Source organism: Typopeltis vanoorti, chromosome 6 (genome assembly GCF_054136105.1).
Source record: "Typopeltis vanoorti isolate ZY-2024b chromosome 6, IOZ_Tvanoo_1.0, whole genome shotgun sequence".
NCBI lineage: Eukaryota > Metazoa > Arthropoda > Arachnida > Uropygi > Thelyphonidae > Typopeltis > Typopeltis vanoorti.
Genome location: NC_143554.1, coordinates 78,939,552 through 78,966,811, shown reverse-complemented (window position 1 = coordinate 78,966,811; position 27,260 = coordinate 78,939,552). Strand labels below are relative to the sequence as shown.

The following is a 27,260-nucleotide window of genomic DNA, read 5'->3' as shown; positions in this document are numbered from 1 at the left end:
CTAGTTTTCGTCTCCATTCTTAAGAGCTGTAGAAACTAATAATATTTCTACAATTATGCTATTAAATTCTGTATTACAATAACTACACTATAAATAAAATAATATACTAAAATGCACCAATAAATTAAAGAAAACACTCAATAAATCAACAATAAGCATCGATCATTGAGAATTTTTCAGGATTTAAAAATACAATTGTATTTGTCACAGAACCAATGTATTCTCCCATTAAGATAAGAACGTTAATAAATTATTCGGTTAATATTATAAATTATTTACCTGAGACCATGACCAAGTAGGAATTGTATTTGTTAAGCCATTGGAAGCAAGAGTATGGTTTTATGATGTCTTTCATCAATACAGTGGTCAACGAGTTGATTGCAGAAGAAAGGGTGCTTAATGCTGCGCATACATTGCCACAGACACATAACCCTGACAATCCAGGATAAGCAGAGAACAACACTACAGCAAAATATGCATGCAGCTGCAATACATTTACAAATAATATTAGATATATATGACCACATTACTTTTAAAATCAGTTCTTATTTAAATCATTAGTATATTATTTAGATACCCTGTCCAAATTTGTCTAACTAACAATAATTTTCACCTCATACTACATACGAAATGGTAACAAGGCTTTGATACCACCACACCAAGACATTACAAATATGTGGACTACAGATATCGGTAGTATCATGAAGGTCTATAAACGCTGGGTATTTTTTTGTTTGTTTATTATATGGAAAGCAGGGAGAGGAAAAGGTGAGGATGTCCATGGAAGTAACTTTCTGTACATTTTAGAATGGGGATGAGAACTGTATTTATCTTTCACTGATCAGTTAATGGAACAGTTTGTTTGCAGAAGTAATGATTGCATCTGGTGTGAATGATATGAGAACAAAGTACTAACGCTGAAGTGGTTGATCTATGGCCTCCATTGATGACTCTATGATGGTTATATGTACTTGATGGTTATATCAGTTACTTTAATATATTTTTTGTTCTAGAGGTTTATCAGAACGTTTCAGTCCCGACTCGTATGTGCATTCAAATTTCTAAAGCTGTTATTCTGAATTCTTGTTTATGTAACCAGTATATTTAGGTAAAATATGGAATATGATTTTCTGATTTATTTCAATTTTGTTTCAATAAATCAGTTTACATAAAGCATTGGAATGAACTTTTAAAGAAAATGTCATGGTAAATATATCATTTTATAAATACATCAAGAATTTAAAAAATTAAATGAGAAAATCTTTATCTTATAAATGGGCGTTAATAAGACGAAAGTAAGTTATGGATCGCCTTAAATAACGTAGGACACTAAAGTTTTGAAAAACGCCTGTCAATAAATTTAGTTCCCATATGGGATTTGTATGGCGAATTTGCTAAATTTCTCATCACGTTTCATTAGCTGTCTTAAACTCTTGTCTTATTTACGTTTTCATATCATTGAGCTACACTATTTCACCAAGTGGAGAAAGATTTCTCTACGTAAATATTTAATCTCTTTCTGATAATTACGTATTTTTTATTTTGTTTAAATAAAAGCTTACTTGATCTGGTGATGTCAACCCAGCTTGAGGATCTTGCAGCGGATCACAGGTATAAAAATTAGCGTACATCACAAGCCCCATAATAGCCAAACATATAACAAACGCAAGGGCTAAAAGCCATCCAATCGGAAGAATCCTAAAAGTAGCCTTAATCAGCTTTTTATTTTATTTTTTATTTTATGAACATATTTAAAAAAATACAACAAGATAGGAATTATAAATAAGCCTCTGACAGGATTAAAATCTCGTGTTTATTTCACGTCAGAACTAGGAATCTAGTGTGCAGTATATAATATCGCCTGTTAAGATCATTAAAATGACATGAGATTACGGCATCTCACTGCTGTTTATTAAGAAACTTTTAATTCGTATTCAAATACGAATTCATTTAGATTGCACATCCGAAGAGGGGGAACCCGCCATTTAACAATATAACATTGTTACATTAACAAAAAATGTATCACTTAGAGAAAGAATAAGAGATATCGCTAACTAATTGAACAAAGATTACTTTCTTTTAATTAGCATATTTTTTATCATCTACATAATGACTGTACTCAATAGAAGAAAGGCCAACTTCCGAAATCCTTGAGAGATTAATTTCTCACTTCTGTTTTGCTAACAGAAATGAAGTTTCAGATTCTGACGCCATTTGTATCAAAGATGGCAGCTGAACGGAGGTCAATCATCGTATCTTGAAACGATCTATTCTGACCTTGTTGATTTTATTTCTTTAAAATGCTAATTTTTTCCCCTTCTTCACTGACATCAGTGAGATCAGCTACCATAGAAATTAAAAAATTCAAAACTCTAGATGGCATTCCTTTCCCAATGCACTGATTCAGCAGTTAGTATATTGTGTAGGCATTCTACTACATATAATGTTAGTTTCCTTCTCCCACATTGAAACCTTCCCAGTTTCACTTCTTCTTCTTCTCCTTCTCGTGTTATTAGGGATTATAAGACACTCAAGTGGCACTGTGTTCGTGATTGGATATATGTAACATTTGTAATAATATGCATATATCCAATATATTTGTAATATGTTCAATCTAAGCACTTCACTGAATCTTGAAACTATAGGTTAAGAAGGTAGCAAATTCTTGTTGTACATTAGACTAAGATGAACTGATAGGAAATAAAAATCTGTTAAGTTACATTTCATGTTTCCATTTCCAGAGTCACAGTTTGATTAAAAACAATCAAAATATTTTTGACAAATAGGAACCACTTGGTAATGTTTAGAAATTACACATAATGTGTGAGAATCACAAATTAATGGTTCAACATGTCCAGCTATATTACAATATATAAACTCAGAAAAGTTGCAAGTCACATGTTAACCTAATATACATGAACCTGCAGTAGCAATGTCTATATTATACTAGAGGGATGATTCGTTATGAGCTAGTAGACGAGAAAATGTTCTATATTCCGTAATATACGAATCCGATTTTGTTGATACAAATTAAGGTATTACACAAAAGTGCTATTTTCAAAAATCTTGCTTTTCTTACTGAAATCCCAAACATCCGTTTGCTGGGGAAAACATTCAATCCCCGTATGCGAATGAACAATCGCTGTTCGCTTGAAAAGATGTTTTGAAGTTGCTAGCGTTCCAAACCTAATGTTTAACCAGATACCTCCAAGGAGCATCTTATAAAAAGAATGAAAACGATTTGTCTAATGAATTAATAAACAAGAATTACAGAAAGATATTAAGTTTACTCACCATTTAGCATCGGAGTATGACTTTGCAGCAAGCAATCTTTGCGCAAATATCTGGTTTATTCCTTTAGCTGAAAGTGACCACATCGTGTTGCAGATAAGCACATTCCAAAAATTGTATCGTTTAGTCATATCAAATTCAAATCTGTAAAAAAAAGTTGATTCTTTATCAAATGCTAGTTTCTTAGAGGAAACTGTTTCATCTAAAACTGCACGCGTGTACATACAACGAATAATATCTGGTAATATCTAGAATCAATTAAAACATGAAAATTAGGTAAGAGAATATCTCTGTGAAAACGCATAATTTCTGGAATTAAACACGAAATATTCAAATATTGATCAACTTCATTTGTCCTGTATGTAAATTTCAATGTTTGATTGTTGAACACCAATTATTATTACCATTTGCTAATAGGGTAATATCGTCTTGGTTAGATGATGTTTTATTAGCTTTTGTCTTCGAGTTCAGCCATTGAGGAATTCGAAATAGAATCTGTACTATGTCGGAAAAACAAGAGCAAACAAGTAAACATAAAATAAATTAGGACGATTACTGTCGTTCGATTATATTTACCAACCATTTTTAAGCGAATGAAGATAATTTTCTTTCGAATCGAGAACCGTAAGGATATCATTTAGTTTTTCGAACATTAGTCCGTAAAATGAACAACGTCACAACAATATTATATTCCTTTAACCAAAATGAATGACTCCTTATTTTCCAAAATTCTGAAGGAGGTCATACTTTTAGAGGTTGTGCTTTTACTGATCTGAGTATTTTTATCTATCACAGCAAAAAAATAAAAAATAAAATAAAATAAAATAAATAAAAAATCACTGTAATTAAAGCAATGACTTAAATATTTTATACTTAAGAATTCTTATAAACAACCATTTTCAAGGTGTCTGCATGATCGGTTGCTTATTTCCTAGATCTGATATCAATGCTTCAGTTAAATGTTATCCTCAAAGACTATATGACAGGACCATAATTAGTCGATTATAAAGATATTAAATTACAATACCAAATAGAATTACACGTATTGTCTGCGCACAATTACAATAACTGAAGTGAAAATGCATTCAATTATTGGTTGATAAAAATAACTACATATTTGGACCAATCAAATATTTATAGTCTTTGTAGCAACAGCTATTGTTGATAGAAAACTTCAACTAATGTGTAAGTATGTAAATGAAATATTTTAATAAAATATAGATTATATAACCTATTTTCTTTCTTACGTAGCTGAATGTAATCTGCCTCCTTTGTATCCGATATCAATTACATTTCCAACACCTCCTGCAGCAACAATCCCCTGTCCAATCATCAGAAATACAGAAAGAAACATTAACACAGACTGGTACGCATCGGCCCATATGACAGCTTTCATTCCACCCTGAAGAGAAATCAGAGAAATTAGGAGGTTGTCAAATTAGTATTTTTTATTCTAATGAAAGCAAAATATATCGAGTCTGTTAAAGTTCCAAACGTAAATTCAGAGAAGTGATTTTAAAAATTCTAATATTTTCATGAAAAGCAATTATTTCTTTACATCTTGAACTTGTAGAAAATTTGAAATTCTCCTAAGAAAGTCTAAAGTAACAAATATTAACCCTAAAATGTTATATATTTTCAGATACAATACGCATTTATATGCTTGGAATATATGTAGCAACGTAATTTAAAATCATATTGTTGCTAATTTTCAACAGAACTGATATTCATACAGTCAAAGGAAGTAACAACATCTGTAAAAATAAATAAGATTTCGAAAGGAAATTTTCTATTTTTTAACAATTAATCTTTTTTTTTTTTGAATAGACAGATATTTTTATTATAAGCTTCATATTCTAGTAGAAAATTTTGAGAATCATATATGTAACCTAAGAGCAACAGCTCGTCCAGGTTACGATACGCATAAACTTACAAAACGTAATGTAATGCATTATCATTATATACACATATGTACAATATAATATAATATATAATATATTTATTATATGTTATAATAATATAATAATATAATAACATAATAGGAAACATGCTAATATGTACAGAGAAAGTTGCATAACATTAACTGGGAAACAAAATGAAACAAATTAGTTAAATAGTATTTAATATTTTTACATTTTACATCTGAAACAGGATCTTTTTAATACCAATATGCAAAAACAATCAGTTGAATTATTATTTTGAATAACACTTCCTCATTTTTATGTGAAAATAAATATTCTTTCATTGGAGTTTTGTATTTGTTTGGGTTAGTTTTATTTCTTATTGTTAAAGTTAGTGTGTTGAATATTTTTGGCCCTAAATAAGTATAATGTTTGTATATTGCTTCTTTATTTGCTTTCGAAACTATATATTTTAGGCACTTATGTCTACTAAGGAAGGCATCGTGTTCGATATTTACATATTCATTATCGTTTTTTATAAATAGCCTTATACTTATAAGGACTGGCTTAAAGGGGCAAAGCAAGAATGCTTTTCATCTTCCCCGTTATCTGTAGAGGACAGTGTAGGGATAAGGTGTTATTGAGCTATTAAAGCTCTGATCATAGCAGGAGGGTAAAAGCAATAGCCGAGCCTCAGTTAGAACTTCATTGGCTACAGCATTGCCATCCATTACCCTCCAAGGGTATACAGGCGTATAAATATCTACGGGAATAGTATGTTTAGTAAGGTGTATTTATTACACAATACAGTATCCTTGTGTTTCTTTCTAGTTAAGATTTGAATTACTTTATTCTGAGTCGAAACTAAGGTTTCATCATAGTGTGATAGACTCCTCTTCAACTTAATATACCATATTGTAATGTGCTTTGGATTCATGCAGAATATAATATTTTTAGCATGTTTAAATTTAAGAATCTGTTTAGGTAGTAAAGTCTGTTTAACATAATCGATACTTTATTTACGACATAGGTAATATGCGGATAATAGCTTAAATTACTATCAATTTTTAATTTTATTAAAAGATATTACATTAAATTCACGAGTAAGATAATACATTGAATGTTTCCCATTTCTTCAGAGTTGCAGTATTAAATTGTCCTGCAATTCCAATCATACCAAATTAATAGTTGTTCATTTTGTCTGCTGTATTTCGCAAATTAAAATTTACATATTTAGTTTATGAGACATTCAGACTGAGTTTATTTGACTGGAATCAATTTGTTACTTGATATAAATATTAAATAAAATTGGTCCTAAGACAGACTCCTATGGTTCACCACACTTTTCTTTTAGAGCTGCTATAGCCGTTTTTATGTTTACAATTTGTGATCTGGCATTTAAGTAACTTTTGAACCAGTTTAGAGAGGTACTGCGTATTTCTATGACTTTTATGTGATACAGTGTCAAAAGCTTTGTGTATATCTAAAATACTGCTTGCGTTAGTTTATATTCATCTAGGGAGGTATAAACTGTGTTTGTGAAGTTCAGTAAAGCATGTTCGGTGCTAAACTTTTGCCTGAAATCCAAACTGCTTCTTTGAAAAGAAATTGTTTTTGTACAAACATTTCACGAGTCTAATTTTTAACAATTTCTCTAATATTTTCGAAAAGGCTGAAGAAGGGAGATGGATCTGTAATTTTTCAAATAATTTTTTTCCTTTTTGTAAATGTTGCCTACAGTTAATTTTAGTTGGTGCACTTTTATCAATGCCAGCTACGGACAAACCACCAATGCGGTATCGACTCATCTGAAATCTGCAAGTTTTCTCCACCTGACCTACTCACAAAAGATTTCATAAGAGTCCAGTATAGTTAGTGCGAGTCTACAGAAATACATTAAAAACAGAGGGATATTGATGAAATAAATATTTCGACTTGGTCTTCAAATCAAATACGTTGAGAATTTTGTGCTGAAAATCCCCCTTAATTCAGGCTTCACTGTTCAATGCATTCAGTCTCTTCACACTCCCACTCATCCCATCTTAGGCGATGCATTCCAATTACTCATCACTCAAAAAAAAAAAAAAAAAAAAACCTACTCCGTATCTCCACCCTCTGCTTACATTCTCCTTATACAGATTCGAAGATAGCATCTTGTATAGAAACCCACAACTTCATCGATCTGGTAGCAACCAATCGATGAAGATGTATACTGACTGTCTTTCCTAAAAATACTCTACCATTTACACTCGATAACAGTTAATATATCTGATTCTGATAGGCACATCTCACTAGTGACTACAGTCTGTGGTCAAAATATTGTATCTATAATCTTGGTTAAAATATTGACCAAGGCAACAAACTCTCTCCATTTGTTTCTGATCCTCCTAGCATTCTTGAAGAGATATAATAAGCTGCTAACATATTCTTTTTGTTTACTATTTTCTGTAGTCTGCCTGACACAGCTGGAAGACTCGCAGAATCTCTGTAATTTTCTAGTGCTTCATGTATGCAGAAGACATCTTTGCATATGATTGATGGGTTTGAAATGAATGAACACAAAGTCGATATCGCTCTCTCCTCATAACCATTTCTCTTACACACACACACACACACACACACACACACACACACACACACACACACACACACACACACACACACACACACACACACACACACACACACACACACACACACACACACACACACACACACACACACACACACACAAATTCCCACGTTCCTCTCATTAAAATTTAGTTTCCTTGACTCTCTGTTAGACCAGTTTTTAGTTTTTGAAGGCTCCAGATACCAAACGCATTCAAATGGAAGCTGATATTCCCTCAAATTCACTCCACACATCCAAAACTCGTATTCCATTCTTTCTACACAGCCTACGCATCGAATCGTTTGCCATAAGAGCCCTTCTTATTAATTAGATTTGATCGAATACTAAAAAAATCGTAAGTGAAAATGGCAAATACGTAAGATTTTCACTTTCTCACTCTTCACTCTCGCCTCTTCCAACAACCATTTCATGTCCCCTCTTATACTGAACTTATCCCTAGTTAAGTCGTTAATACCTACTACATGTTCAGCCTGTCTATATCTTTCTATGCATCACTCCTCCGCATAACTGCCGTAATTCGCTGGGTTATCGTCATAATTTTGGATGTCACCGAAATTTCAAGAGAAGATGAGGGATCACGTCCAGATCCCTCACATCCCGAGCGTCCTCTAAGATCTCTCCACCAATTGCATTCTATGCAATCTATCTATGCTTACTGACTTTTAAAACATTATGCTTCTCTACATTGAATTAGTAAGTCCAGACATTTGATAATTCCCAGACTATTCATGTTCTGTTGCAAGTTACAACACGTGTTCTACTCCTCACAGGTCTTCCTAACTTTGAATCCTCTACAGAGACAACTTTACATTACGATTCAAACATTTTCCAATATCATTAACACATATGTTAAAAAAACAACAGCTCAAATCATATCCTTGGGATACATCTCTACGGTCTTTAATTTTCTGAGATATCACCCCGTACGTAACATGTTCATACCTATCTGACAGCCAATCATCAGTCCAGTGCACGATTATCTAATATCTAACCCTATTTTTTCCAATCGAATTACCAGCTGTAATGTGGCCATCTCTCAAAGGCCTTTGCATAACCTAAACATACGACTGTTGGTGCATCATCCTGATCCAATGCATTTGCCACCTTATTATAATAAATAAGCATATTATTATAACACGATCTTCCTTTTATAAACCAATGCTAACAAAAATAATTTAATAACAATTAATTTTCTAAACATATATTCAATACATATGTCAAAATAATCATATTTGTAACATAATTAGATATGAAAATTAAAAATCGAGACATAACTTGGTGCTTACTATTGTAGAATATAAAGTGCAGATTGTTCCAATTATAAAAATCAGTGCCCAATCTGCCATTCCTGTAACACAGTTTAAACTTACTGCAGTTGCGTATAAAATCACAGCAGAAAGGAAAATCTGTAAAACAAAAGGAAAGCAACTTTATTAACAAACGAAGTAAATAAAGGGTAATGTAAAAGGGAGTGCATATTAAAATTAAAGCGTTTTTTTTTGAACTGATACTTACTAACTGCATCATAAACGCAAGTGAGGAAATTGTCCTAATACTTTCCCCAAATCTTTTCTGCAAATACTAATTAAAAACGATAATTTACAGTGTTAGAGTTTTTAAGTTTTCATAACACGATGATTTTAATGAAAATAATAAAATAAAACAAAACAAAACATGTAGCTAAATAAATAAAAAAATTAAAAAAATATAAAAAAAAAAATATATATATATATATATATATATTTTTTTTAATTTTTTTTTTTTACAAACATTGTATGATTAAAAAGCCTAAAAATTTATTTTTTTCCTCTCTTAACGATTTTATCTGTCTTACCAGAATTACCCTGCATTCCTGGTAAAGTGGACATAGTAATCCTTCGTTTCTGCCATATTCGCCTATTTCTGCATATTTCATGTAATAAAGATATGAGTTTAAAGTGAAATAAAATAAAGCCTACTGAATAATTATCGCAGTATCACTGATATTCCATCTTCGCACGAAATATGAGAGTGAAGGATATTTAAAGTATCCGCTAAGATAACTTTAGTTGGTTAGTGTATTCCTATCAATCCTAAATTAAAAGTTGGCATTCTTAAACATTCCTGCATGATTTGTTTCATTGTTATTACACTCTTCCCCTGTTGATAGGAACTGTCTTATTTCATCACCACCATAGTTTTGCATCCTTGTTTTAACTATTCTGTTTACCTGCTATAGGGTAGAAGAAATATCTGCTAGAAGAAAGAAAGTGGAACTGACTTTAGTTGACCCATTTGAAGCCCTCACTGGACAAATTGAAAATGGATTCCCTAAAAGTGTTGTGAAGAATTTAACTTTATGCATATTATTGAATGGCAAAAAGAAAAAAAAAAAGAATGGCTGTTTTTGCCATTTGTAGCTGGAGCAGGTGTTATCTAAACAGTTTTTGAACTTCAAGTTAAAAGGCTATTCATATCCTCAGAAGTTAAGAAATTTAAAATTGATTGTAAAACATATTGGACATCTCTTAATAGTACTGTATATCCTAATAGACAGCAGCGACAGAGAAAATTCTCCAATACTGTTAATGGATGCATATGATTCATTTTGCAAGAATCAGTAAGCATTGAAAGTGATTATATTGCAGCTGCCAAAACCTTTAAAATTAATCAATAAATAAAATTGTTCTTTATGGGAAAGAAATGTATCAAAAGAAAACAAATGCGCACCATAAACATCGCTTATTTATTTATTTATTTATTATTTTATTTTAATTCACGACACTTTCATTTATGACAGATAGTGTGGTACTGGTTTGCTTTCATTACAAATCTCACAGTAGTTTAATTTCTTTATGCCATATAATGACATATTTGATAAATGTAAACTATTTAGCGAATATCCTTGTAATACACTGGGTTTCGACGAAGCTCATTGGTTGGAAAGACCTATATTTGAATCAGTCTAGATTGAGAAAAACCTTTATCAGGGTTTTTACTTCAAAGTGAATTATTTGGACTCTACAGACATAGCAGATGTTTCTCCCGGCCATTCTAACTTGTAGTTTGTAACCATATGTAATATGGTTACAAACTGCAAGCACAAAATATATAATTAGACATAGAAAGGAGTAGATACAATGGATTTATGAAGTTGGTAAGCTTAATGTTCATTTCCCAAGAGAATAAGTATTCAAGGCAGATCGATTACATGGAAATAACAGAGGAGCCCTTCTATAGAAATAGTATTGATTAATTTAATTCAACAAAAAATGGGAAAATGACAACACAATAGGCTAAACTATATATTGCTAGAACGTAAAGTAATTTTTAATTACCTCATTGATGGTGAATTTTGCTATTTTAAAATACACTGGGAACAGAAACACTACCGTTATAATCAGACCAATAAATTGAGCTATAAGCATAAAAACAACATTAATTCCAAATCTGTACATTTCTGATGGAAATCCTACAGTCTGGATGCTTGACACCGTGGTAGCCATGTAAGAAAGTGCAAGGGGAAGAATGCCTGCTTTCTTGTCTCCTAATAAGAACTCGTCAGGTTTTACTTGCTTTCCTCCTGCAATTCTGGCATAGATTCCAATAGCAGCAGAAATGATCAATGCAACTGCAATCACCGAATAGTCAGTAACTCCTAGAGTATAATTCGTGGTCATCTTGGTAAGAATGGAAGTATTTCTGAAAAGAAAAAAAATAATGAAGGATGTTTGTGTAAATGAAATGTAACATATTCTGATAATTTATTATTAAAATAATAAAAGTAGAAAATATATTATTAAAATATCCAAATAATACCTAAATTATAGTGATGGAGATTCTCTAATTACAGTCAATTAAAATTACCGAAAAATCACATCATTGTTAACTAAACAAGAAAATCAATCATATATATTTAATTTAGTAATGTTTGCTATATATGTGAAGAATCCAAGATGTAATAAACCAGATTGCATTTAAAAACTGCGTATTTATCGAATTTTTTTTTTTTTTGAATACAAAAAAATACAAACTTTACATCGATGAGAAACCTTCTGATATAGCTTTGAGAACTCCACTACTATAAGAGAACCACCGTTGTGTATTCATTATGAGAATCTGCAGGTAGTTCATGGAATCATTTCAGGAGATCGAGTTACATTCCGGAAACCACATAATATCAATCGTTTTCATAATACTTGTCGTACCTTCCATACTTCGCTTGAAATCATTCACCCCTACAACACACACATAAGTAATTCTGGAATTCTATTCACGCTATCGCAGCAAAAGCTGTATAGCTAATATAGCTAACAAGTTGCTAACTTGCTAACTAAATTCTTTCTTAAACTACAACGAGTACACCTCATTCTTCTCATACTGATTATGTACTGAAATTGTCCTCTTTATCAATATTATAAATCCTTCAAATAAGTTACATCTCTATTATATATCTCTCCCCCTTTTTCACCTATTAGCCGATTTTAGAAACCAGTAAACCTTCAGTTTATCCTCATAAGGAGGATAAAGGTACACCTATCACCGTTTGCTCCCCCCCCCCCAAACCCTGTATCCTTTTCACCTCTTTCACAAATGTCGAGAGTCTACTAGACCTTTGCACAATAACTTTGTGATACTTTTTCACAATTTGAAAAAGTATAGCATTTGAACTTTAAACTCCAGTTTACCACTAGCAAACCCAAACGCCTATTAAATTATCCATTTATCACCGTTTTCCTTATATATACTGCACAGCATTTTCTTCTTATGCAGCTCGTGCTTAATGATATTATGGTAGTTATGTCTACAGGTGGCGAAGGTTTAATCGACATCTTTAAATCCCCTCCTTATCAAAAAGTAATTAAATTCATCCCTCTTGAACCAGTCTGGAGTGGTTTATGGCCGTTCGTACCAGTTGGGCTGGTTTCGTTGTGAGCTCAGCTGAAGTGACTTCATGTTGCAAGTTCGTTTCTAGCGTAGTTATAATCGATAGTTTTTAATTCTCTTCTTTATTAAAAATAAATTAAATTATCTTCTTCTTGTCAATCTCTGTTTGAACTGTCTTCTCTCATGATTGGTTTTAGTTAGGTCGCAAGGTAGTACCACATCATGTATTTCTCTCCAAGGTAATTTTAATTGCAGGTTTTAATTCCTCCATTATCAAAAAGTAATTAAATTCATCCCCTTGTCAGTCGCTGACTGGATGACTCATCTTGTGGTTAGGTGTAGTTAGGTCACATGATAATCACCTCCCGAGTTCCTATCGAATGGTTTTGTAAAAATCCATCGTTACGAGGTTGTTTACGATGACATAGCGATTTCGCCAATGGCGAGAAAACTCTACGTTTCCGCATCTACGAGATCATCCACCGATCATCCCGACATTTTCAGTTTTTTTTTTTTTTAAATTAAAAACGTTGTGTAATCCTTACTTGGTAAAATTAGTTTGTTTATTCTTATTCTTGAAGTTAAGGTTGTTTCAACACAAGGGTAGAAGCACATATATCATTGTCAGATATCCAGAAAGCATATTTTGGAATTGTTATGTTGGTTTTTGAAAAACACTGTGTAATACTTGTATGGAAAACTGCTTTGTTTATTCTTTTTCTTGAAGGTAAGGTCGTACCTATGCATTTTAATAGGATGTTAAGGTGAATAATAATCTACCGGGGTCATGTGTCATTGTCAGTTTCTCAGTTCTTAAAAGCATTTTTATTACCGTGTAAGGGGGATACTTCTGAAAGAATTTTTCCCTTCTCTAAGATTATTTGGATGATCAAGCTGTTTTTGAAGTTAATACTCGGATGATTATTTTTCAATCAGTCATTTATGGGAATGAACATTCATTAGTGAACTCTCAGGTAAACATTCTGTATATAAAGTCAAGAGGGATAATATCATTACTTAGCCTTTAATCTTGTTTGTGCATGTTCCTCTCACTATAGAAGTGCTAAGAAATGGAAGCAGGTCCTTCTACAATAACTGAACAAATTGATGACCCTGTGAAGAAAAGTGATAAGAATTATAGTGAAATAAATTAAGTTGATTTCTTTTCCTTTTTTAGCAATGTAATTTTCGCTTCGATGCGATTTTTAATGCAAGAAAAAATTATGAATTAATAATCTCCATTTTGTTTTGCTATTTATGTTCGAATAGATAGTGTTAACCACCTAACCGGTCATTATGGATCAAATACGCATCCTCATACACTTCATATCCATCATATGTTTCAATGTAATACCAATGGTAATACAATTTTAATATGCACTTCGCATCCATTATACCTTAACGTCTAGACGTCTTGGCCAGTAGCACGGTTTATTAAAAGTTTTTAATTTAAATCATAATTGAAAGAAGGGGTGTATTTCTGATACGTTTTCTGTTTTTTGCGGAAAGAGAAAATCTGTCTACAATAAATTTTACATTTAAAAAAAGCTACTATGTAACCTATAGGTAACAACAGCCCTAGAAAAGTCCAAACATATAAGTAAGCGATATGGCATTCAGACAGTGTTCAGTATACCGAAATCAATTTCCAAAGTGGAAATAGATTTTGGTATATGCGGTGGTAATTCTGTAATAAAAATGATAATTAATCATTTTTATTACAGAAGACAAAGGATATTTCACCACCACTAGAAAAATGAAGCAGCTCTCTCAAAATTATCAAACACAATTTGCATCGATGAGTTGTGGAAATGCACAGTATTAAAACTTCTGATGCAAACAAAAGTAATAGTACGATCAGAAGATATTTTTACACATTTGCTTGAATATGTTAGACAAGCAGTTCCAGAATATAATAAAATATGCTTAGCTATGTTGAGTGGTAATTTAATTCACTCGGTAAATCTACCTCTTATGTCAGCAGATAATTTCACTATAAACAGTTATTAGATGTCGTTGACCAATTGAGTATGACATTTTTAAGTAACTTCATGCTATAAATAATTACAATGTTTATTCCTGATGGTAATGTCATATGAAAAGTACACATAAACATGCGGAGCTAGATATTCACATATATTTTAGAAAGAAACACTCCATTAGAAGTATATTGAATTCAGGTCTGTGTCTACCTATCACTATTGTAGTAAGTTAAAGTTATGCTGACAGAAGTGTCTGTTACAAACTAGGCTTACCTCTTGATGAGAAATTACATCGGAAGCTTGTTGACTGCCGACATCACTTACAAAACAGAAGACAAAACAATTATATAAAAATGCCGATGTTACTCCAGGTGATGGTTCCATAAATGTATTAATAGCATTTCAAATATTATCGAATCATACTGTATTCGGGTGAAACCAAATTTCAAATTACCTAGAGAGGTCCTTAGATGAGAGAAAAGAAAGTGAGTCTGTTATATTCGCAACGACACCATGACGTTATTGTTTTCATCTCTGGATTTTTCTCCCCTAAACACTTCGAGATGTTTATGCACCTGCAATAAATCTGTGCTATTACATGTATTCTTAAATATATGTCAGAGATGCCAGGCAAAAAGATGTAAGAGGTCCGATGGTGAAATGCCTCTACCATCGTTCGTATTTTTATGCAGAAACGTGTTTTGAGAATCACAAAGCTACAATATGTGGTTTTCTAGAGAGAGAGAGAGAAAGAAAGAGAGAGATGTGAAGAATGCTAAGTGGTTTTCGATAGAAAGACCATTCATTCATGCAAGGTTCCGTGTACAGACTGCAGCCGTTTACAAACAAGCAATGTTATGTTTTCACATCTGCAGAAGAAAAACGATCAAAAGAATTAAAACATTACAGACATCTGCATTATGATTTTGAAAGTATAATATTAGATGAACATAAACCCCTTTTTATATAGCACAATTTGAAGAGAAGTGTGATGTTGAATTTTTTGAAAAAGTCTTTTTTGGAGAGTTACTAACGACAGTTACTACCAGATGTAATCATGAGGGGATATAAAATTCTTATTATGACAATTCCAGCACCTCAAATCAGATTTGCATACAGTATGAATTTCCTAGGAACCAGTCTGAGAAACCTTCGCAAAATTTTTGTTTTGGAAAGCAATGTGAGGAAATTATATTTCCCTTACAGATATGTTTGCAATGACAATGCCAATTGCATAGGACTAATTCCCAAAATTAAATTCTATAGACTGGAGAATATGGAACTTACAGAATGCCAGGAATTTGAAATGGAATTTCAAAATGGAACATCTTTGATCTCAAATATGAACTCGTATTATACTGTCAGTCCGACTTGTCTATGCAAAGAAAAAGTTCTGACAATTTTCCACAACTGTTGCTCCAAAGAGTTGGGTGGACTCCTTCGAACCAGGTTTCACGTTACCTCAATTTGTTTTTATAGTCTTCAAGATTTAGTTTTAAAACCAGTAACGCTAGGTTTGGAACCCCATTGTGGGTACTGCTTAAAGGAATCTCAGAGTATATATGCTAGGATTTATTTCCAGTATTAACAAAATGAATATGGTACATCTTTACAGCCATGTGATTCACTTCAAGGAGAGTAAAAAGTAGGTCCTTCTTTTCACGTTGATCTATTTCCCCATGTTCAAAAAACAATTATCAAATTTAATGGCTGCTTCTTTCATGTTCATCCTAAGTGTTATATTCATCGAGCTGTGCATCCATTCTATAAAGATAACACGAACTTGCAAATTTATAAAATGACACTTGATCTCTTATTTGCAATTAAACAAGATATTCCAGATTATACGTATCAAGAAATTTGGGAATGTGAGCTCCAGGAACTTAAAAAATATGATCATGTTTCCCTTTCATTATGTGAAAATGAAGAAAGTTTTCCTACTGTGATGCTTTGTGCAGAGGAATAATCGGTGCAACAAGTTTATAATTCAAAACCACAGACGACAAAAAATCATGTATGATGATTTTAAATCTCTCTATCCTTTTGTCAATAAAAAATGAAATATCCAAAGAAACACCCTCAAATAATAATACAGAAATTTTTTTTATGAAATCGACCATTATTTTGGAATCATATGGCAGCAGTCAAGCTTGTCTTTCCGCTGTACCAAAAGGATGTGGAGTTCAATATACGAACATACTAACAATTTGCGAGTAATCAGTGTTATTTGGACTTCTGTAGAACTTTTGTAGAACTTTCGATAGCCATGAAATACGGCTATCAACTGTTAAAGATTTATGAAATTTGGCATTACCTCAAAACATTTGATATAGTTGGAATTATTTGGAGGTTACATCAATCGTTTTCTCACCATGAAACACACAAACAGTGGGTTTTCTTCACACGTGAAGACCACTGAAGAAAAACAAAGATACTTGACTGAGTTCAGAGAAAGGAAAAACATAAGATTTTGTTGATGATCTGATCTGATTTTCCCTTTCAGTCGTTTCCGACCATAGGTTAGTTAATAGACATTGCCCACAAAGTGCTCCCTGTGAGATTTTTGCATGGTAGTTCACCATTGCTTTCCCCAACCCCACAATTATATCCGGGCTCAGGACCAGCATATGTTTTTGACATATTGATCACTGTAATCTATGTGTGTTTCCGGGTCTCGTTTGCCTGTTTTGGGGAATGAAAAAACCCGAGTTTCCGGTTGAAAAAATCCCTAAGTCCGCATGAGACCGGCTAACTCACCTTTCATCGAAAGAGACCAGATTAAGGTTCCTCACTTCACTGACTGGAATCGAACCCAGGTCTTTCTGACCGAAGGGCTTCGTCTATACTGACTGAGCTACGGAGGCTCTAGTTCCAGTGTGGTATATGAATTAACTCATGGTTGCCTCCTACCCACACCTCTCTAACCACCGATTCGCAATCTAGACATAGCTATCTTCATGTGTTTGCACATGCTCAGCTGTTCCCGAAAAATATAAGACTGCTTGTTGATGACGTCCAGTTTAATCCGGATTTAAGAGCTATAGGAAAGATTCTCTTGAACCAGCCGTGGGGAAAGTTTGGGTCAGTTAAGTGAATGCACAAAGGTGGAATTCGTTGACACTTATGAAACTCGTCTGCAATTAGTGACTAATACATAACAATCAGTTCAAGACATTTTATTCGTGTCACCGGAAACATAATTGGAGTCTCACTGTTCTGTATCAGAGTGCACGAATTCTAATTTTAATATGAGCTGTGTGATTTGTTCATTTGTTACTTCATATGGGAGATTTTGTTTACTCCAAGCACTCCAGATACTGCAAAATCGTGTTTTTTATTTTGACACCGATTATATTCTTTTCACTTTAAAAGAAGGGAAATATATTCTTACTTTAGGTAACCATTTGGGACAGTTAGTGGAAGCAATCGATTCGACAGACTGATGGAATAACGCATTTTATGGCTGTGGCTCCTAAAAATTATGCACTATGTTTACGAAATGGAAATACCATAATTAAATCAAAAGGCGTTAGCCTGAAAGGACATGCAATCAATATTATTACTTTTGACTTCATGAAAATAGTTTTAGAAGAACAAATGTTGTTTCCATTCCTGTTAAAGACCAGATTGTCTGAGATAAATATAGTTCGAAGTTATTAAATAAAGATTCAGTGAAGAAATTCATTTATTCGTATGACAAATGTTTCATCGATCTCACTGTCCATATTACTTATGCATATCGATGTCAGGGTTAATTCATCCAGCAACATTGTCTGCAGATCAATCGGAAGCAGTAAATCAACTCTGGTTGCTTCACTAGAGAGAAATCGAAATACAATTAGAGTATACAGATAACAGTGTTTTTAATTTCTCAAGGTCAGCCCCTGTACGAGTTAATGAAGAGAGAAATTCCCCATATTGAATTTTATAGAGGTCTACAGGGCATTGAGTTTGTCTGCGGAAATAAGAAATCTCTTAATTATTGAAGATCTGTTCTCCGAAGCAAACGTGTCTTCAACAATAGCAGATTTGTTTACAAAAGGAAGCCATCATCGTAATCTAACCGTTATACTGATCACGCAGAATTTGTTTCCTAAGAATATGTACAAAGCATTCAAGGAAGCAATTCCTTGAATGCCTTGTACATATTTCTTTTATCTAACCCAAGAGATAAGTCTCGATATTAAACCTTGCTTGACAGATATATCCTGAGCATCCTTCTATATCAGTACTGGCTTACAAATATGTTATTTCATCAAAACCACATGCATGTCTCCTAATCGATCTAAAGCCAATATGTATAGAAGATTCACGATTATTCAAATATACACCCCGATGAAGGCGACAGAGTTGTTTATGTACCAAGAAAATGATTGAATAGTGTCGTTTATTCAGAATGAAATTTAACAGGTGGAGGTTTTTGGGATGTTTATCAGAATTCATGTAATTCTGATAAACGACACAAAGCATTAATTTTAGCTGCTGTTAGAGTTGAAATCTGTGGAATTTGTTAAGTTTGTCTAAATTTGTTGAAAGATTTGTTACCCATTTCCAATCATCAGAAGCACAAGCTTTCAAATTTTAAGATTCAGATTTGTCATCTTGCAAATCAACGTGTCCCTCTCTCGCCTCAAAAAAGAAAGTTGTGAAAAAATGAGTATTTCTGGCAGCTCTCATTCCTCTTTTAGCACTTCTGCTCGGAGGTTTAATAAGTTTCTGATGGAATCCGTAATTACAACAATGCGCTATGAAAAAGTACAAAGTTCGGATGAAGAGATTGAGAAAATTTTAAAAATTATGTTGATGGCTTCTGATGACAAAGTCAAGTGTTATATATGGATACTCTTCGTAAATATCTGCTCTTCAAAGAAAAAAATCAGTTATTATTAATCCAGTCCCTGTCATCAGTTTACAACAATCAAATGACGATGCTATTTTACTATGTAGGTTTACCAGCAAATTTGCATCATAGTGCATATTTATTGCTTGCTTATCTAAAAATGAAAGGGTGTCAACCGGACCTCTTACAATTCCATTTATGTCAACAATATGCCTCTACCTGATGTGAATATGCATAATATTTTCCACCTGAATACAGACTGCTACACTCTGGTGTTTAAGACTTTCCCTTTATTAAGAATTAGAAATGGATGCCATATTAAAAAACTATATATATATATATATATAGTTTTAATATTATATATATATATATATATATATATAATATTAAATTTCATATTTGTTGTCTAATTATTTTTTGTTTCTTGCATTTTCGAGATTTATTACAGAACTTATCACTAGGTACTAAAAATGCACACGCAAAAAATCAGTTAACAGTATTTTTTTTTAGAATAATGTATGGATTATACTAACATAGAAAACGCTAATAAATCATTATAATTCTGAGACGTAGAATAGTTTTTTTTTTTTTTTTCTATCCCGAATTGTGTAATCCCGAACTGTGTAAAATTGAAGCACCGTTTTGTGTCGCAAAATGCGCTCCATATATACAACCGCGCTAGCTACGCGTTACTTCGCGAACAAATCACCGCCACGCGGTTAGGCTTAGCCGAAATTAACGAAGCTACTCGTACCCTCGAAGATGAACTTTCAGGCACTTTGAATCAAGAACTGTGGTCAATTTTACATGACATCTCGTGTACCGCTGCAGACAAAGAGTTTGAAAAGATACGAGGCCGACAGATGAAGAAATTCGATAAATTAAAAAACAATTCTACCGTCAATCCAAAACTTGCTACCAACACCGTAATCAACCTTTCTTCAGTCACCCTGAAGCCTAAAGCTCTCAACGTGCTTTCACGTGGCCACAACTTCGCCATTGCTCCCAGAAAAATACCAAGTGAGGATATTATGATCCAGATTGAAAGAGGAATCCGCCACCTTCCACATCAAATCGCCAACAGTGTAAGACTGGATGTAGCTTGTGTCCTTTCCATAGCAAAACCACCCAAAACCAATATATCCAACAAGGAATTTAAAGCCCTACAGGAATTGAGAAATAATAAAGAATTAGTTATCACCAAAGCGGATAAAGGAAATGCAACTGTAGTACTTAACCAAAAGGACTACAAAGGTAAGCTGAATGCTCTTCTATTAGATCGGGCTACTTACCTCCCTATCAATTACAATCCCACCAACTCACAAATTAGAAAACTTCACAGGCTCCTTAAGAAAGTCACTTCTTGGCCTGTAGAAGTTGCCAACAGGTTAAAACCGTTTAACTCTATACCCCCCCGTATTTACGGACTCCCAAAAATACATAAAGAAAATGTGCCATTACGTCCCATAGTGGATGGCATTGATTCCCCCACATACAAATTAGCTAAACATTTGGCCAAAGAGCTCACACACTATACTGGCAACACACTATACTGGCAACACATAAAAAACTCAGCCCACTTCAAAGCCAGCATAGAAAACCTTACACTCCGACATACTGACATAATGGTCAGCTTCGACGTCTCCTCCTTATTCACAAATGTCCCACTCAAGGAAACTTTAGAGCTAATCCAAGCTAAATTTTCCCCCTATATATCAGCCCTATTTCAGTTCACAATGAACTCAGGCTATTTCGTTTGGTAGGGAAAATTCTACAAACAAATAGAGGGGACAGCCATGGGCTCACTACTCTCACCACCCTTGGCCAATTTCTTTATGGAGACCTTTGAGGAAAAAGCCTTAGCCTCTGCCCTACAAAAACCAACCATATGGCTTCGCTACGTTGATGATGTGTTCGCTATTTGGCCACATGGCTCTGAAACACTCCTCTCTTTCCTTAGACACTTAAACAACCAACACGCCAGAATCAAGTTCACCCTGGAAAAATAGGAAAACAACTGCCTCCCTTTCCTAGACACACTATTCACCCGCCAGCCTGATGGAACTTTGGTTTTCTCAGTTTACAGAAAACCCACCCATACAGGCAGATACATACCCCGACAATCCCCCCCCTCACAACAATATGGAGTGGTAAAAACACTATACAACAGGGCTAAACTAATCTGTTCTAACGACATAGCCCTTAACACTGAACTAAATCACATCCTCAACACTTTCTCAGCCAATGGCTACCCCCCCAAAAATCCAAAAAATATTAAAACCTACAAACCACAACCCCCCTCCTCCCCCCTCCACAAAAAAGATTACTCTAAATCCATCACCATTCCCTACATCCGAGGCACCTCAGAAAAAATTACCAAAATTTTAAAAAAACATGACCTCACCTCCTGTTACAGGCCATACAGAAAATTGGCATCCCTTATCCGCTCCACCAAAGACCAACCACTTCCCCTAGACCTACCTGGTGTATACCAGGTCCCTTGCAGTTGTAAACTGTCGTACTTTGGCCAAACAGGCAGGACAGCGAATATCAGAATTTCTGAACACAAGGACTACATCCGGTTTTACAAGTACAGCCATTCTGGTCTTGCAGACCATGCTCTGGATACTCGTCACAGAATACGGTGGAAGAACGCAACAATAATACACCGGAGCAAATATAAATTCGAAAGATTATTTATGGAATCAGCCTCTGCCCTAAGAAACTCTCCAAACCTCAACAAATTTGGTTGTATGCGACTGCCCCAAATTTGGGAGGCATACATCAGCAGACCTTCATCGCAACGGCCAAGAACGCCTACTTAGCCCTCCAGAGGGCACCATCAGGACTTCTAGGAGAACGATAGCTTCAAATCTTCATTCTCAGTTACTGTATTGTTATTGCCTTGTGTGCATCTGCCTTTTTGTAAGTTCCTTTAGAAAACGGCAATGTGACATTGCCGAAATATCGGAAATATCTATTAAAATATAATTTAATTTATATTCGGATCTACGTTGTTTCAATTCCCTAAGTTATTTAGAAATGCATAACCAACGTATAAGCCTGTCTACGAGAAACGTAGAATAGGTATTACATAATATTTCATCCACAGTAAAACCTCTACTGAGTAACTTACAGAAAAATACACAATGTAAACCACAAGTGTCACTACCATTTGGTTGAAGCGGAGAGGCATTGTGACACATATTTTCCCAAATTTGTTGAAGAATTCAAGAAACGTCTTGTCTGGCTTACTTCCAAAAGAACAGAAAAATATCTTTTGCTTTTTCTCTTACTCAATGAGAGATTACCGCGTGGACATATGTAAACGCTTCACAATCAGACTGTTGCTTTGGGTGAAATCAACTGCATAAAGTGAATAACCCTTTGAATACTCATTCAGTTTGATATCCAACCTACGATCTTCAAAATCATCCCCATCTCGTTGATTACAGAAAAACATTCCCTTATGAAGACGTTCATGTCGAAAAGTTCAAATCAAAATTCTAAAAACAGTATTGATTCTCATAACTCCCGTTAAATGCTTTAGAACTTAATGATCCTAACACTATTCTTCCTGGAATTTTTCCCAGAAATAATTGATCGCGGGTAACACTCGTGAGTCCTTTGTTTATCGAAAAGGCTTTCACTTCTGCACGTATCAAGGGATATTTGGCTTTTGCTAGTAAAATCGATAACAAGATTTTACTAGCAAAATTTTATTAGCAAAATTTCACACATTTGAGGTAGACGTTTTAAAGAAAATTTTATAGTTTGGTTTAGTTTCAGTATAAATCAAAGCAAATTCAGTTTTTTTTTCTCTTATAAGTTGTAACCTTAGACCAATTTGATTAATTAACTATCATTCTTGGCTAAACGAATCGTGATGCAGACGCTCAATCTTATCTATTGTTGAGCTTTTTCGACGAGTTTTTGTCTTTGCTGTAATCCAGACATCGGAGTTGTTGTACTATTCTGTAGACAGTTATGATATGAAGGGTCGTCATCTGTATAAAACATTTTACGGACCAAGTGAAATGCTTTATTGGTTATTCAGAACTATAATTCAATAAACTTTCCAAAAAGGCACGATATCCATAACAATTATTACTAGAACTTATTAGTGTGTCTCCTAAAAATAAATCCACTTGTGAAAATAAAGAATAGAAATAAGGTTGCAGGAGCGACTTTGACATTATCATCCAGAGATGAACCGTCAGCATTCAGAATCTTAACTCGCAAACACAAAACTGATTTCAACAAATCCAGGTAATGCTATTCATCACTTACAAAGAATTCTAGCGGTCCAGTTTCCAGACTCAAAAGGGGGTCATATGGTGCATACAAACTCTTCTCGTGTGAATAGTCAGTTGGTGGTATGCAAAATATATCGAGCTCTCAACCCACACACTCTGAAGACATTTTTAATCAAATATATTGCGGATAATGTACTCTCTACGTTATCTTTGAAAAAGACGTTTCTTCTTTCTGCAAAGTCTCTTTATACCAGTTTCCAGTCGTTCCAAAAATTCCTTCGACTGGTTAAGTAAATCTACACTCATCGCTTGGTTGACTCGCGAATGTTCTGACCAGGCACTACATCTCCTATTATTTGTTTTTCTGTTTTCATTGCTTGTTTTGAAAGAACACGTGCTGCTGGTTTAATAAAAGGGGTCACAAAACCGAACACACTTTTAAACAAACCCCCTAAGCCCCACTCTATGTTGGAAAGTTGGACCCCTGAAGACGTTCGGGTTTATTCCTAATCCTGCTTGATTCTTATAGTATTCTAATCAGCCCATCATCGTTTCTTGAAGTGAAGTTTAATCACCGATTTCCTGGAACGAAATAAGAAAGGTTCCCCACTATGTGATCTTAAATGAATTTCTACAGTTTGAAAAATATTTTCAAACTGTAGGGAAAAGACCTAGAGGAAGACCAAGATATAGGTGGATTGATACAGTAAAAATGCCTTAGAAGATAGAAATATAAGATCTGATAATGTTGGAGTCTTTATATATCAGGAATTGGATGATGATGAAAATTTTTCATAGACACCAGAAAGTATAGTGTCTTGTTGTATATTTTAAAAATAATATCACTTCCGTCATATGTAGCAGGAATTATTCTGAGCAGAGGTGCCTACACATCACCTACGAGATGTGGAGACACCAAATTGCAATAACAAATTCTATAAACTCTCTTCCTTATGTTAATTATGTACTTTCCTTTGACTTCTACAGAAAGCAGTCGACCAATTTGAGATTCGTCAATCCCCAGTAATCTGACAAGTCACAGATCAGCTTTAGGAAATCGAAGACTAGTATTATGAGGAATAATTATTTTAACTTTCTCATCTACTTCTTTTTGAAAAGTAACTGCTGTGAGTTTTCTACAATATTCAACAAATCGATGAGGGAGGGATAATATCCAGGCAGAATAAAAACCTCTTTTGCCTCAATTATTCCAATTCTCGTTATTTTGCGTATTTGAAAACGCATATTGTAAGCAATTTGAAGTTCAGTTATAGCACTTTGCATCGCAATTGTTCCTGGTCCTTCCTAGCTGGTGTAAGCCTCTCCAAAAGGGATTGCAGGGCCTCCCAACAACGGAGTTAGATCCAAGAAACGTTTTATATGATAACCCGCTTGTATATGTATAACAACATTCCATCTTCCCTTTCTTTTTTTCCCATCCACAGTAAACATGATATAGGGTTTATCATCATAAGGAAAACCATTGTTCAGCCGTCTTGCCAGTTGGTCTGCATTCCTCACTGTATGGGAAAGTATCAATTAAACAGTTGATAATCTGGTATTCAAAATTAGTCTAATGTGTGCAATTTCATGTTTATGGACTGACTCATATACATTATCGAAAACAAGATCGATAGCATGCGGTAGTCATACAGAATAATTTCCTATGTTGTTCTATAGGAATATATCCATAGGAGCTGTACTAGACAAGATTAGATACTCCATTACATACAGTATAATACTCTGATATGAAAACCTTTTCCAGCAGATGAATATTCTTGCACTCTGTTAATCATTCGGCGAAATGTAGAGTAAAGCAGGAAGCCTTCTCCTTCTCTGTTAAAAACGGTTCGACACGGTTGCTTCAAGTTTCCAACTCTTTGACAAGATTTACAGATGATAGGTGATAGAGCAAGAGCTAAATGAATAATGACATCCTCATCACCACAATGAATGCATCTCTCTGTGTGTTGCTTAAAAATTTGGGTTAAACAGCATGTCATACAACATCCAATAAGGCTTCATTCACAAATCCTGTAGTTTGAGGTATCATTTCCAGAATGGTCACTTGTACAAACCCTCCAGGGTCATCTAGGTTGGGTACCTCTGTCGGTATTGATGGAGTCCAAGCAGTGATGCATCTACTTTTCCAAGTACTTTGGATCTGAGGTCAGGTATGCAACGGGATGATATTCCCAACTGTTTCTCGAAAATAGAAACCTGTGTTCGAAAGTTTGCAATATCAGATAGCCAGTAGCCATATCCCTCCTTGGAAGACATAGTGAAAATTTCAGGTGTTAGCACGAATTTAAGATGCTTGTATCCCAGATTTTGTTTAGGAGAGGATCAATTTAAACTCATCCAGGTTACAAGTCTGCCACTAAATGAAGTGTTATTGAATCCTCCAAACGCACATATGCCAATTACCGAGCAATGCACGCTCTTGTCTGTACCGTCTCGATTTGGAAATATATAGTTATCATCCTCAGGGAGATCAACCTTGTTTAGAGGAGAATCATAATAATTGCCCAGTGAGCTGTTATAAATGGAATACTTCACTTGCACGTACCCAACACTGGTCTGGATAAGATCGTCATTTCAAAAAAACTCTGGAATACCACTTCTAATGCTTCCAAACCCTCCTAGATTGGACAAATTGTAATATAATTTACTTAAATCACCCTTCGTTTCAACTCTTTGTCAACAACGTAAAATTCAGGTCTGGCTTCCTTTTGTATTTCATCGGCATGAAAATGACCAGAAATTTCTTTCCCCTTGTGTTTTCAAGTCTATTGATGATAGGACTGATAAATAAAATGGTCTTCATAATAAATATCTCCTCAGTCCAAGAAGGTGTGGATTCTTTGTGAAAAAGGTTTTTTTGGGGGGATATACTATGACCAAGTCCAAAACTCTCCCATCCTTACTCCTCTCCACCTCATGCTGCCACAAGTAATTGTCTCCCAGTAGGTGTAATTTCCACTTCCTTCCTGCCGTGAGATCTTTCTTCCTTGCATTCTGTATCTCCATCGTTGAAGTTCCACCCCATAGAAATTACTCGAACTGCATTCATTGTACTAATTTCCTGATGCATGTCTTCCAAAATAGCTGTGGAACTTCCTGGCTTATAGCAACAAGCAACTGTATCTTTTGCCTTACTGGACTGCTTCAAATGAACAGCCGTCCTCCCTTCTATCTCCTATTCGTTTTGGCTGCAATTCATCCACTACTTCCAGCAGTACCCGTCTTCCTCCTTCTCTACCTTCTCTGAAAATACTAAATCCTTCATATTCAGTCTTTATAACTACATCATCTGCTGTTATCCAAGTCTCACTTATGCTTATAACTTTTGGTGAGGTTGCAAAAACAATTCCAGAAACTCCTCCCTCTTTTTCTGATACTTCTAGCATACGTATATAGAAACTGCAGCATTCCTTTAGGTACACACCAAATTATATTTCCATAATTGACTACCCTGTTCAATATTTTCGC

The 27,260-nt window shown here is 34.2% G+C and overlaps 1 protein-coding gene across 1 annotated transcript; it reads right to left on the bottom strand.

Annotated features, from left to right (window-relative positions):
* On the bottom strand, positions 1-27,178 carry LOC150105603 (sodium-coupled monocarboxylate transporter 1-like). The gene is made up of 8 exons (XM_090393993.1): positions 26,928-27,178; positions 11,142-11,505; positions 9,111-9,230; positions 4,539-4,693; positions 3,295-3,435; positions 1,563-1,698; positions 413-484; positions 1-87 (listed from the first exon to the last, which is right to left on the bottom strand). The coding sequence occupies exons 1-8, from the start codon at positions 27,176-27,178 to the stop codon at positions 1-3; spliced, it is 1,326 nt and encodes a 441-aa protein (XP_090250119.1).
* Positions 27,179-27,260: the final 82 nt, after the last annotated feature.

What these genes read in the sequence shown, in the direction of transcription:
- LOC150105603 (XM_090393993.1), bottom strand. Translation starts at nt 27,178, where the DNA reads ATGCTAGAAGTATCAGAAAAAGAGGGAGGAGTTTCTGGAATTGTTTTT. An exon ending in CAAAATTCACCATCAATGAG is followed by an intron (nt 9,231 to 11,141) that starts GTAATTAAAAAT and finishes TTTGTTTTACAG; the next exon opens with ATTTTCCTTTCTGCTGTGAT. An exon ending in GGCAGATTACATTCAGCTAC is followed by an intron (nt 3,436 to 4,538) that starts GTAAGAAAGAAA and finishes TTTTTTTTACAG; the next exon opens with ATTTGAATTTGATATGACTA.